Genomic DNA, 14,815 nt, shown 5'->3' on the forward strand with positions numbered 1-14,815 from the left:
ATTAAAAAATCGTGTATAGAAACACATTGAGTCTATATTTTTTGTTTTTGGTAAAGATTTTTAGTATTAATAGGAATAAACAATGATATATAGTGAAAAAGAGATAAAATGAACTTCTTATATGCAGATACAATGAGATAAGTCTTCTACTTCATCATTCAGAGCCATGGAACTGGTGCAACTGGTGCAGTATGTAATCAAATGGTCTGGGCATGTAAATGTGGCATGACGCACTTGCCGGCGCCGTACTAATGCAAGGTTGAGATTATCCGAAGACTGAGTCCACATTACTTGCGTATTTTTCACATTTGTTGCCATTTCTAAGTTCTGGCTATTACAGCCTGAAATTCTTCAATCTCGGAATCCGGCTCTTCCAGCAACGCTTCATTCTTGCTGGGTCATTTAACAAAGACATTATGACTAAAACTTAAAAAAGAATAACATAAGCTAGCACTAAACACAAAATAAGCGAATAAAAGTAAGTCATAAAATCACCGCGCCACCTATGACGCTGGGTCATAATGACCCGTTTTGATTTGAATCCTATGTATTTCGCTATTCAAGCAAAGTCACACTGAGTTAACTAACGGAATGGACTTAGGGAGGTTGTATCTCCAGCTATACAAACGCTCGAACCACAAAATGGACGCAAAAAAAAAATTATGAACGTTTGAAAATGCCTCGGGTCAATATGACCCAGCGTCATTGACGCCGGGTTAAAATTTAATAGTTGCTTACACCCTACCATATGTAGGTTTTGAGACAACTTTTAGGGTGTCAATATACAAGTATTTACAGACTTACAGCTGGGTATCTCTAATTCCGAGATTCTTACCTAATTTAAGCTTAAATGACTGGACTAAGTTTAACTTTCCCCGAGACAAACTTGACATTCACTGGTTGGGTTTTTATTGGCGGTCAAGCTGTAGATCCTGGCTACACAGGAGTTGCAGCGGTGGGAACGAGAGGTGGTAATAATCCCGTTGTCAAAGTTTTCAAGTTTTGTTATAAAAAATAATAATTGTTTTGACACGACCACTTAATTTTGTTTCAGGCTTTTAGGCGCAGGATCATTATCACCGATATCATGTTTCACAAAAGGCGGGCAGAATTTCTTTGCTAATTAATTCCAAAATGTTCGAAGAAGTCATACAATGAGTTTAGGGGTAGAATTACTGAACAGTTTCCTTGTTTCGTGAGTCAAATATGATTCACACAAATACAACGTGAATTGACGTTTTATTAGATCATAAGTTGTTGGAAGAGATCTTCCAGGAAAAAGCTCGAGCTTTATGATCTGTCTCTCAAAACGAGATAGGTAAATATGAGCGATAGATCCAGGTGACACGGTGAAAAAATCATTAACGAAGTTAGGTAAACATGGTTTTACTTAATTTTTTTCCAGAGGTAAAGCCAGGAGTGAATATGCGTCGTCTTGCAGACTTCACCATGGATTGCGTTTGGATCTCCCAAGTGTGACTGTTATCAAGAGCAAGTCATAGGTACAGACGACAGCACATCAGCATAATTAAACTCGTATATGAGTATGTTTGTTGTAAACTCACTGCTATTACAATCACGTAAGACCTCACAGTGTTTAACCTGGCGCGCTATCTGTACTAAGGAAAGAAAGATAAAAAACAACAGTTTTTAAGAAACACTTACAAAGTACATCCAGCGAGAAAGGCTTGCTCTCGCCATCGCCCTCCGCGTTGAAGCCCACACACGTGTAGTTGCCAGCCGTCTTCCTGCCCACTCCTTGGAGGACCAGCGACTGGTTGCTGATGATCACGCCTTGTCCCACATTGTGGAGCAGCGTTTTGCCCTGTTGACGGTTTGAAAACTCTTAATTTTTTATGCTATTTGATTGATATCCCAACGGATAAAGACTATCCTTATATTTTTTTTATTGAGAACTTCTCTATCAGCAAGAGGCTTAGTTATTTGTAAATACATTGTATTAAATCCATTTGTGTGAATTATTGTATTATTGATTTCCTAATTTCAGACATCAATTTCTATCATTAAATGTTGATCTACTTTTAAGAATAAGAATAAGAATAAGAATAAGAATAAGAATACTTTATTCAGCATAGAAAAATAAAATAAAAATACAGTACATATAACATTAAACTACAAGCTATGCTGAAGAGGCGTCCGCTCAGCTATATTCACGACATAACAAGCGCCATGTCGAGAAGCTGGTTTTCAGCGGGAACCAACACGATGAAGATTGCGGATTGCGCACCCTCTTGACCGGGACCATATTGAGGCTACCAGTCAAGAAGGCGCGCAACAGGGGGCGTTATGGACGGTGATCACAAAAAAGAGAGAGAAAAAAAAACAAAACAAAAAAAGAAAACAATATTAACACAAAACTAAACAGAATCAAAAACTAAATTAACTAAAAACTAATGTATTAAGAAATGCCACACCCGAGACACTAACAGGGGGACGCCACCGTCAATACCGAATCGCATGTTCCGCTATTCGCCACGTTAAAACTATTTACTTGAACGACGGTGGCGCCCCCCCGCCGTTCCGCCCATTTTACGACTGGTTTGCGATTACAAATTGCGCCTAGCAAATCAAGTTCCAGTTCAAGTTGTAATCAAAGTAAAAATATTATATTTTTACTTTAATCACAACAATAGACCGGGAAGGTTCACAGCTGTTCCAAAAGACAAAACAAAGTAATGAAGAGAGGTAAGCTTTTATGAATGGTTGAACCTTTAGAAACAAACAACAAAATAATATAACGGTAAAAACAATAAAATAACGATACAAGATACATGTCTGTAGCAGTTTGCAGCCGAGTGCGGAGCGAACGGAAGGAAGAAAAAAAAAAAAAAAAAAAGTCAATTGTCATTTTATTTTCCTTCCGCTCTCCGTTCACCCTCAACCATAATGTTAAATTTTACACGTTTTGCCACGTTAGAAAAGGTGGTGGTGATGTGGCGTAGTGGTAGTAGTCACCCCTACAACAAAGTTGGCCATGAATGCAGCAAGACCCTTGCATAGTTGCGTGTATCATCGAGCTCACATCTCGAGGGGCCGCTGCCACGACAATACAAGGCGGCATGCTGTGAGAGCAATACTGACGAGCACGATGTACATGACGCGCATAAACCCCTGGTGAGTGTTGGCAATTGTGCAATTAAAGTGTATCGATATTATGATTAAATTAATCTTTTCCTCATTTCTAGGTGCTATTTTTATCTCCAGCGGCGTTTTTATAGTGTGAAGGCAGGCATCCGCTATCATAATAGTAAGAAATTATCGGCAGCACGTCTGTCGCGCGTTTGTGGCACTGCTAGTCGCCTAAATGTGAAACTAAATGACTATAAGTAACTGGCGTAAATTCGGAAGTTGATTGCACTGTGGAGACTAACTGAGTCTCCAAATTCGGATTATTAAATTTGTTTGTTATTAGAACTGGCTTAAAACTTACATTATGCCTCCATTCCACTTTGTAAACGTAGGGATGTGCGTTGATGATGCAGTCGAAGTAGACATCGGTGCCCTCTCTGATGTTCGTGCGGTCTAAATTCGTGCCTAACCGCACCACTGTTTCTGGTACATCTGAAAATTTAATCTAAGATGAAGAAATGGAAGAATGCTATGGAACATTATTTCGACGGTTATGTTTAGCAAACGACTGTGGATTTAGTTGTGAATAGAAACAGACTCAATAACCAAAATCTTTATAATTTTTTAAACGTCTTTCCTAAGTTAAAATGTACACGGGCGCAAATCTCGTAAAACTTAGGCCTTCGACCATTAAAAAGGTGCTATAATAAAGATTTACTTTAAATCATCATCAGCTTTTCAGGCGTAGGACGTTCACTGCTAAAGATAGGCCTGCAGCGGTTTCCTTTTTCTTTTTACCTTTATAAGGTCATGTTACTACTATTTAGATGATTTGAATACTTGTATTACTTTACATAATTACTCACATTGTATATCCAACGTCCAGTCGTCTTCCAACGCCGGTACAGACGGCATCTGAGGGTTGGACGCTCTGCACGCCAACTTGGCTCCAGCATCAGCTTTGGTGAGCTGTAGGGAGACTGTCGACGTAGTTGTGTTGCCGTCGGTTGATAGCTGTTGACAAACATAAGTGTAAGAACTAGAGAAGATTATAAACAAGCAACTTGAAAAAACCGATCTGCCTAATGCGGGAATAGAACCCACGACCTTTTATTTGCCGTCTTAGGCAGTTCGATTTTGAAGTTGTTTATTTATAATTTAGTTTGAGAAGCGACTAATCGCTAAGAAATTATAATAACTAGAGGAGATTGTCTTGGTATAACTGTAAGAACCAGAAGAGTTGAGACTGTGTCTTTGTAACGAGGACGTTCTGAAGCGTGAGGCCCTTTTCACACGTCCCGGTTGCCGGCTAACCGGCGCAGGCTACCCGGCGTCAAATGTATGGGCATGCCGGATTAATTACGCCGGAACATGTGAAAGCTACGTACCATGCCCATACACTTCACCACCGGGTACCCGGCGCCGGATAGCCGGCAACCGGAACGTGTGAAAAGGCACTTACTGTTTTGGAATGAGGAAGATGTTAGTAATCAGTGACGTAACGTGATTCTAAGCTGTTACTACTTATTAAAACTTGTAAAATTTGTACTGCATACTGCATTATTGTAATGAATAGATAAATTTTTTTTTCTCTTTTGACGCTACTGTAATGATATACAGGGCGTCCCAGAATGGGTGAATCAAACTTCTTTGGGAGTTAGCTTGACCTTAACCTAACTATAAAAAATATAAAATTTTAGTACAGAAATATAGAGTTAATGCTGATGATTCTAAATTCAATTACATAGTTAAATATATAGCCTTTCTATTAATCTTAAATATTTATTTAACTCAAAGGTGACTGACTGACTGACATAGTGATCTATCATCGCACAGCCCAAACCACTGGACGGATCAGGCTGAAAATTGGGCATGCAGGTAGATGTTATGACGTAGGCATCCGCTAAGAAAGGATTTTACAAAACTCCACCCCTAAGGGGGTAAAACGGGATCCACGCGTACGAAGTCACGGGCGGCCGCTAGTAGGTACATATAAGTACATATACCTACTTAATGCCACTTTTCCTGCTACTTAATGTAGAAAAAAAGTGAATTTTATCTTCACATCTCGTCCCATGCTTCCCCATCGCATTAATAACAGAAAACCCTCGGCTGCAAACGACATAATCCACAAAAAACGATTCATCCAAAAAACCGAATCACACTTCTCGATTGTACTACTTTAGTTTCTTTCGCCGAGACAATTAGCGTGACCTTTTTTGTGGATTCGTGATTACTTTCTGTTTATCTTGTGCGTTTTATTGTTTTCCTTTAGATTTTAGTTAGAATAAATAATCGTTAAGTCATGATAATGATAACAATTAACTACATGGCTTTAGGTAGTGTTGAAGAGGCATCTTCAACACTCAATTTCACACAGTTAACCGGCAGTTAACTGTGTGAAATTTATTAAAATAATTCGAGAGGAAATCAGTATTTTATTTATTTAAACTTTTAGCACACATACTAACAATACACTATGGCGGACTTAATGCCGGATGGCATTCTCTGCCAGTCAACCACGGGTCATGCAGAAAGAGTAAGGCGGTGAGGTGAGCGGCGGTAAGTATTCCGATAGCTCAGTAGATAAAGATTGCTTTTGTCAAGTGATTGCACTTGGCAAGCGAAAAGTTATGACTTTGAGCCGGAGTTAATAATAATGTGGAAGATCAGATGCTATAATAATATAGCATTTTGTTAATGGTTACAATTATTAGCCAGCCAACCCTTATACTATGTGTGTTTAGACATAATGAAACAACAAAGCCAGAAAGCACTTTATTACAATAAGCCCAATAGATATCTGTTAGTTTATTAGCCTGCCCTAGTACTCTTATCTGTACCAAAACCCGCTCGTAAGGTCACCTTCGTATCAACAGAGAAATATATTAAAAGCTTTGGTGGACATCCCAAAGGGAATTAAGCACCGATACGCCCCATGTAAAAAATATTTTTGTGGCAGAACCATTTTGAAATCCCTGAACTAATATCGAACTTGCAAAAACGAAATAGTTTGGCTACAATTGAAAACAGCAACAGTTTCGATGGATTTGCCTCAGAATAACATTTTAAAAAGTTTGGAATTACAGATGGGTGTGGAATAAAAAATATTGACATTCAGGTTTTATTTTCCAAGTATTGAAGGTGTCTAATGCCCGTTTTCACCATTAATACCTATTTTTTAAGAGACCCCTATGAAAACAAAATTCATAATAAGTGTTACCATAGAGGTCCATATTTGTTAAGTTAGGGATTGATGGTGAAAACGGGCATAAGTGGCTAAAGTGGCCTTATGTATGTAATTGTGAAACACTATTAAAGAACTGAAGTATAATAAAATTATGACTCTACGCTCAAGAATGGATTCAAATGATTGGTTAGTAAACTTGCACAATCAGCAATGCATGGAGATAAAAAGACGAGTAATAAAGTTACATTATGATCTTCATATCTCAAGATTTTTTAATTGGATGACTAACCCGTCGTCTACTTTCAAATATCCAACTGTAGGCTTACAATCAAAATGTTATTGTACCAAAGAAAAACTTACATATCGACTGCCAGATAATATAGTCTGAATCCTGTTCTAATTGATTTTAATTAAGACTTGTTAATATTAATTTCTCCTTGGCACGTCGGCTCGGGATTTAATTAAATTACGCACAACAATCAAACTCAAGAGTAAAGCTTAAATGTTAATATATTACATACGGGAATATTTGATTGACATCGCATATTATACCCTAATCAAAATCTGTTCTGACGAGGTTGCCCTGTGAAATTTATACATCGTGAGGTTGGGTATATAGGGTGATTTTGCAAGCAAACACTTGCCAAATTTTTAGGAGCGGCTTAATTCAGTAACTTGATCATCATCATTATCATTTCCACAATGGCCGGTTGGTTGCTGCCGGCATCCAGTGCCTTCGCGCTACCTTTATGAGGTCGTGGATCCACCTTGTGGGTGAACGTACTACGCTGCGCTTTCCGGTACGGTAATCGATTTACGTAAAGAAAAAAAATTCTTCATATTTAATTATTTTTATCCGCTGCAGGTTTAAAAATTGGCACACATGGATAAATTTACTTCGTTCCTAAAAAAAATGCACACAGTTAACTGCAAAGCAAAGCTTAATAGACATTATGGTATAAGCCTTAGCCTTTGAAACTTATGATTATGAGCACCCGTGAACTGTATCTTATTTTTTTTTTAGAAAAATACCACGATTAAATATAATTACCATTAAGTTATTGTACCAGTGTGCTTCAAATTCGCACCATTGAAGCCATTAGACAGAATAATAATAGAGCTTATTCAAAACAATTGCATCTGTTTGCAAAATCATCCTGTATTCTACGTGGTCTTTTTCATTATTACTTGATATACTGAAGTTCGTTGAAAGTATCACAGCGACAAATGAAATTAATAAAAGCGGGACTCAACTAGCAGAGGAAGAAAAAGGTATTTTTTTAAATTGCCACACTGCACTGCATACTGGGACGAAAGTTTTGTAATAAGGCTACCTCTACAAGTGTTACTTCTAAAACTTACTAGGGACTTAATTACAAACGCTTTGTATGAACTCTTGATGTTGACGCCCAAAAAACTTAATTAACTATAACCATAACCGGTGTTTTTTGTATGGAGTTTGACAGATTTTTGATGTTTGTTATAGTTGAAATAACCTACAACCGATCAACATGGAAATCATTGGGGGAGGCCTATGTTCAGTAGTGGACGTCCTATGGATGAAAATTAAATGATGTTGATGAAAGTAACCCAGCCATAATTTGTCTGTATATTGACGAGGGATTTGTATTGCAATTTCATATCCCTTATCTTTGGACTCGTTTAAAGTTATATCATTTATTAATTTTATCCATGACGTAAATGCACATTACCATCGCTTGAGAGTGCATTAAGCGACACACACCATTTAACTTTTAGTCTCTGTGTGATACAGCAATGTTGTTTATCGTAATAATTAATTATTATGTATTAAATTAAAACGTATCAAATCTATTTTCGACTATAAACGCACTAATTTGACTTTGAGATAATGAATGTAAACAGCCTACAAGTTTAAATATGATTTGTAAGTCCATTAATTTTGGATCTAATTTGTACACGAATAAGATGTTCTATTGAGCAAAAAATCCAACAAGCTTAATCTATTGAGCAGATTGAAAGGGTTGATAAATTGGTATTGCTAAAAGTGTATTTATTACTTAGACTTGATACAAGTTCAGCAGTTCGCAGCAGGACCTAAAAGGGTCCGTTTGAAAACAGCAACAGCGGTTTGAAGTTTTGCAATAAATCACTGGATAAGGCTTAACAAATCGTAAAAGTTTTGGGAGAGCTTTTTCGCCTGCAAAAAATGGGCCAAATTTGTGGCATATTAAAACACTGGCGATGTTGGTTTTGCCTACGCATTTACTTGTATGAATGTGTTGAACACGTTAATTGACCTCTATAAAATTTATTGGACCTCCCACTTTTGTATAAATGCAGACGTTAGGACGACAACGCTTCAAGGTGAACTGTGTAGCATCTAATGTTATTTGATAATATCAGATTACATATTTAAATGTCGCAAACGCCACCTATTGGTGCCAATCACCACCCCGGTGGCTAGCTCGAAGGGGAAGAAAGGACCCATGACATGACACCTTTTATAAATACATAAGATGCCACTGTAGTTCATTTGCTGTCTGTATTTAACTATGATGAAAATTGATGCCAACATAGTTTGAATTGCAAGTTCAGGAGTCAATTAGACTTTATTTATTTAATAATAATAACAAATATCCTTTGTACAGCTAATGGATGCAATAAATAAAGTAGCATTTTGTTCTCTTAGAGTTTAGATAAATAACCAAGAAAGCTAGCCAAAAATTACAGGCTATATCTTTCCACAAGTTCCTACTACCCACATCCTGCAGCCTGTAGGCCCGTAGTAGATTTGTGTATTTCTTATTCATCCCTCTACAAGATGAATGTTTTATCTCGTTTAGTTAGCTCACTCGTCCACCTCTTGCGTCAAGCAGTCTACCACAATATAAGAAAGAATAGAAGGCAATGTGCGGAGTAGGTACTTTTAAGTCTACAGGGTGACACCTTGAAAGTGGTTATGCTAGAGGTCATTAGCAACAAATTAAGTCCAGTGAACTAAGGGTCAAAACTGGATGGTTACCGAATTGTGACGATTCTTCGAAACTTTTGAATTTTTCTGACTTGTTTGTCGCCTTAGGATACACGCCACGATGTTTATCGTCGATTTTAGACGATAAATGTCTACGGGCTTATCGTACAAAATCGATATGGTGATACGTTGAAAGTGGTTATACTAGAGGTCATTAGCAACAAATTAAGTCCAGTGAACTAGGGGTTAAAATTGGATGGTTACCAAATCGTGACGATTCTTCGAAATTTTCTGACTTGTTAGTCGCTTTAAACTCGCGGGCTCGTACTAAATCGATGCCCTGATAAGACGATTAATTGGCGCACATTCTTGGTTAGATGAGCAAGATGTCGAAGGGCTTGTATAACACTACCACTACATCCACTTACACTGTGTCCCTGCCAAAACTTAGGCAGGTCCCTTACGACCGATTTGAGTGCGCTGCGAGCTCTGGCCTGTCCCATTCAATCTACATTTATTACTTTTACGTGCTCTTATTTTAAGTTTGCTCCGGATGTTGTTTCTTATGGCAGTAAAGATTATTGAGAGATAAATTGGCTGTCCCATTTGTCAAGATCGATGAGCCGTTTAATGGCGTCCTTTTTTAAGCAGCTGGTTATTGTCTACCCCTTTCAGACCTGACTTAAATAAGCGTGCGCATTGACTTAAAATAAAAATTTTCTTGGCAAAATTTTGTTTTTCGGAACGAAATCGATACACGGCGATCGTGCGTATTATGATACTTTTAATAAAAAATATAGGACCCTCTTGCGGGCAGTTGGTCGCCGGACAGCGATTGTGAAAGATGTCAGAATTTTTAGACGCGAACTCCTGGAGATGTACGTATATAAAAAAATAGTACTTTGCTAGTATTGTTGTTAAAATGTTATAAATTATAAAGTAAATATTGTATTCTAATAAATAAATGAAAAACCATTAAAATAATTTATAGTATTGCTTACTTAAAACTACCTTAAATTTAATGCGCACTATCGTAGCAGTTCGGTTTAAATTCATTTTTAAAGGGAAAAAACGGCACGCTCGTGCGTATTGTTTTTTTGGAATTTTAATTCAAATAATAGTCATTTTTTAATTTAACTTTTTGATATAGCAGTTTAATTATCAGAAAACATTATCGTATGCTTATTACGTGATGAAAATGACTCAGATATTTAAAAAAATCCAAACGAAAGCTACTTTCTGCACTATTTAGATCAAAAGAAGGAAATAGTATGAAATGAAGTTATTTTATGCCAGCAATCCATTGATTTGGCTAGATCTGAGCCTGCAGAGCCATCAGGGAGTACCAGTAGTGCTCAATTCTCCGTAAAAGTAACTTTACTATACAGGGTGGAAACGTTAAGTGATCTCACTCCATTATTTCTAAACTATACAAGATATTGAAAAACTGGCTACTGATCCTGAAAGTGCTTCATGAGCTCTTTCAAACGGTACCAATAATAGGTTACAGAATAAACTGGATCTATCTGAAAATTCAATGTTTCCAGCTTCCATACTAAATGTATGCCAGACACACAATATTAGAAATGTATTTTTTTTTTAATAATAAACTCTTAAAATAAACTCGTGAAATGTATTCTAATTTTAAATTATTCATGGAAAACATTGGTTTTAGGCTTTACTTGCTATAATATTGTCAAGAGACGAGTGTCATGACTGTGGTAGTACTAAATGTATGGAAGAAGGAAACATTGAATTTTTGGATAGATCCAGTTTATTCTGTAACCTATTATTGATACCATTGGATAGAGCTTGTAAAGCACTTTTAGAATCAGTAATCAGTTTTACGATATCATGTGTAGTTTTTAAAATAATGTGACTTTACCAAATGTATGGAAGCTGGAAACATTGAATTTTCGGATAGATCCAGTTTATTCTGTAACCTATTATTAATACCGTTTGATAAATCTCATGAACCACTTTCAGGATCAGTAACTAGTTTATTGATATCTTGTATAGTTTAGAAATTATCGAGTGAGATCACTTATCGTTTCCACCCTGTATATTACGCCAATTGAAGAGAGAAAAGGGCTAGGATATAGAGGCAAAGGGCATATCTGTAAAATAAATGAAAGATATTGATAGATAATCAATCTATTCGACTGTACAGACTCCAATGAAGTACTTTGGAAACTTCCTTGGCCATAATTTTATAGACTAGGAGTCAAATGCTTCAATAACTACTACTTGAGAAAAACTGGGCGAGCCGTTAATACCTCCGCTGATAAAATGTTTGGTATGCTTTCATACATGAATTTTTTTCTTTCCCCAGTTGTATCTGATCTGGTGACTAAATATACGATAAGTAGTCATAGGTGACATTCTGAAGACGTTAGGATTCGCAACGTGGCGAAGCCAATTGAATTTTGTTCCCTATGACCATCCCACTTCCCTAGAGGACATAACTTTTGTGGAAAGTACAGCCTTCAAAGTCTTGTAAGCTTGTCAGAAAATGGATAGAGTGTCTAATAGTTACTAAATAGATGAGTAACTTTTATATAATGAGTATATTATGTTACTGACAGATGCAGGTTGTAAGAAATGAATCTTGCTCTGTTTGGCTTTTAACAGCTGGAAGACTGATGCTTGATTTCAGTATTTATTTGGATGCAAGTACAGCTTTTGCTGAGTAAGAGCAGGGTGTTGGTGCACTAGTAACTTTGTATACTTAAGCAGTTCCTCCACGCAGATTTATATACTTCGACAGGTTTTTCACCAGCGTCAGTCATGTTATTAGAAATTTGACAGCGATTGCCTTTGATTGGAACTAGCACCATTATGATGAATGGTATTTTTCAACGAAAAACGTTAAATTTCATGTCTGACCATAAGATGAAAAGAGGAGAGTCAGAATAATTCGTGTTTGATGACTTGGCTCTCTTTAAATGGAAATACAACACATTTGTTATGATAATCTCTAACTGTTCCACCAGGAGCTCATAACACTTCAAGGGTCATGAGTTGGAATGGTTTTATTCAAGTAAAAGCTGATTATTATTAAATTTTAATAATAATATCCAAAAAAGTGGGTCTTTTCTTATGGGTTTCCTCTAATTTATTAATTATGCACGAGCGTGCGTATAGTGCACTTAGTCCTAACCCGCACGATAGTGCGGGTACTTTTCTGAAAAATTGGAAAGTCGAAAAATTTTTATATTATTTTTCTTGTCTTCCTTATGGACCAAATGTTACATAAAATCCGAGAAAACATAAATTTTGTAGAAAAAAATTTTCAGGTCTGAAAGGGCTACGATAGTAATTTATCAGTTTGCTTTTGGTCTTAACTGGTCTTAGCCCACAACATTAAGCTATAAAATAGTGGCAGTATTGTCGCAAAATAGCAAATTAATAAGATTAAATTGAAATTAAGCTTTTAGGTATGTCAAATTGTATAGTTTCAGATTTAAAGATATCACACGTGTTATCATATAAACAAATTATTGAGCAAATGAAGTAAAAAACAACTGCTCCTATGTAATAAGCACCACACGACCCAAGAACATTTATGTAAACTGAAAGATTAAAATAACAACTCATGCATGACGACCATCACCACATTGTCATTGTTATAATGACTGATAAAAACAAGAAATATCTCATTAAATTCAAATTTTTACATAATATTCGGCGGACCAATAAAATACCGTTTTAATTTGAAAACAAAAAGCTGTAATATTCCGTCTTCAGGATTACGGTGGCTAGCATGGATTATTGTAATTTATTTTTTCCTACAACATTTTGCCGAAACAACGACTGTTGCTCGTACATAATTTATTATTAAGCTAAAGGGTTTTTGATAGGCCTTAATGTTTTTTTCATGAGTAAACGCGTACGTGTTTAGCATCGTCAAAGGAAAATCTAACTTGTTCCAATCTATGTAAGGTTTGTTCTTGCATTATCAATTTTATTGGTGGATAATGCGATTGGAGCAGCAGGTGAGGTTTTCGCGTCTAATACACTTTGGTAAGAATCGGAACATAACAACTCAATAAAAAATATTGGAGTAATCTCTTCATTTTTGAGACATTTTTGTTGGGTACAATGTTTGGCAAATATTTTTATCTATTGCGATTGGAGAACTATACTAAAATCTAAAAAGTTTAGGTTATATTGAACATTGTATCTCACTTTTCAAAACAACTGGTTCGCTCTTTTTAATACAATTTACTAGTAACCCTCCACATAACCTAAAAGTAAATTAATTGAGAAGATGAGCATTTTGTATTTATTTGGGTCACAGTCATACTGTCTCACTCTACGTCTTCTGACGTTCACTGCTCGACAAGTACAGATTCTGCGCATACACAGTTTTTTTTTTAAAGAAAATGGTTATTACAAAATAGAACACAAAACAAACTTACCGTCTCCTTAGCGTTGTTTATCCTATGCCCGTTCTTCCACCACGTGATGGAGGCGGGAGGTCTCGACCCTGAGCTCTGGCAGAGGAGGTCGTACCTCCTGCTTGCTGACAGAGGCTGGTTGGAGCCGAGGATGTGCACTGTGAGTGGAGGAACTGTGGACAAAAGATAAGTAATCTTATCTTATCTTATTTAGAGGCCGCGCATTAATACCCGTATTCACAAACGATGCTTGCTTATGTGAAGCAGCAAATCGAACGCGTAGCGTTGAATAGAGCTCTGTGATTGGTTCGTGTGTCACCCGTGCGTCCACGCGCACTGTGAGACCTCATAGTAATGTTTGTGAATACGGGCGTAAGTATAGTAGATATCATATCGGGGAATACTATTTTGTTGCAAACTCGCAGTTATTAAATCTACTTAAGATACAAAACCTATTGCCGTAGACGTTCACGCTCACACTTATTCGGTTTTTCAAAGCATTTTATTTAAGAGACATGTTTATTAGATCTTTCAAAGCACTTTTGGACGTCTCAAATAAACTTGGCCTACCACTACTTTTTTGCTTAGTAAAGTAAATAAAATTTACCTGATATTCATTTCAGATAAAATTATTTCAAATTCTCATCTCATTATTTGTATTTGAGATCACATTAATTTTGGTTAATTTTAACTTGAACGAACACAAAATTGAATAAAATGATGTAAACATTAACAAAAGACAATCGAGTGCGCTGGAATTTAATCGTTTCAAAGGTTTCTTACTGGCCAGTACACTGATAAAATTATCATGATTGATTATGAACGTCGTATCACATTATTCCACTTAGATACAGCTTGATTTTGACAGGAATTCGAAAATGGAACAATCTTTTCATTAGCATCAAGTATTATTTTGAATTTTTTTTCTAACTGGCCAGATTTTTTAACTAGACAGACTTCAGCAACCAAATAAATCCTCAAAATAAAAAATAAAACATGTCATTTTACAAAATTGTGCACCAGACCACCAGACCGTATATTCCCCGCGTTCTTTTGTTCCACAAACTTTGAACTACGTGAAATATAGTCGGCACTGTCTCAGAGTAAGTGGCAACTCTTTGAAGGCAAAGAACACGAGTGTCGGAGGTTCTCTAGAGACAAGAGCGAGTGAGCGCGGGTTCA

General features: G+C 36.5%; 1 protein-coding gene across 1 annotated transcript in view; it reads right to left on the minus strand.

Annotated features, from left to right (window-relative positions):
- LOC135080903 (uncharacterized) overlaps positions 1–14,815 on the minus strand; it is a 59,787-nt gene that overhangs the window by 32,789 nt on the left and 12,183 nt on the right. The window contains exons 5-8 of the mRNA XM_063975633.1: positions 13,655–13,806; positions 3,957–4,104; positions 3,452–3,582; positions 1,666–1,825 (exon numbers count right to left, since the gene is read on the minus strand). Of these exons, the coding sequence (XP_063831703.1) occupies positions 1,666–1,825; positions 3,452–3,582; positions 3,957–4,104; positions 13,655–13,806 (591 nt within the window). The remainder of the gene's footprint in view (positions 1–1,665; positions 1,826–3,451; positions 3,583–3,956; positions 4,105–13,654; positions 13,807–14,815) is intronic.

Source organism: Ostrinia nubilalis, chromosome 18, assembly GCF_963855985.1.
Source record: "Ostrinia nubilalis chromosome 18, ilOstNubi1.1, whole genome shotgun sequence".
Taxonomy (NCBI): Eukaryota; Metazoa; Arthropoda; class Insecta; order Lepidoptera; family Crambidae; genus Ostrinia; species Ostrinia nubilalis.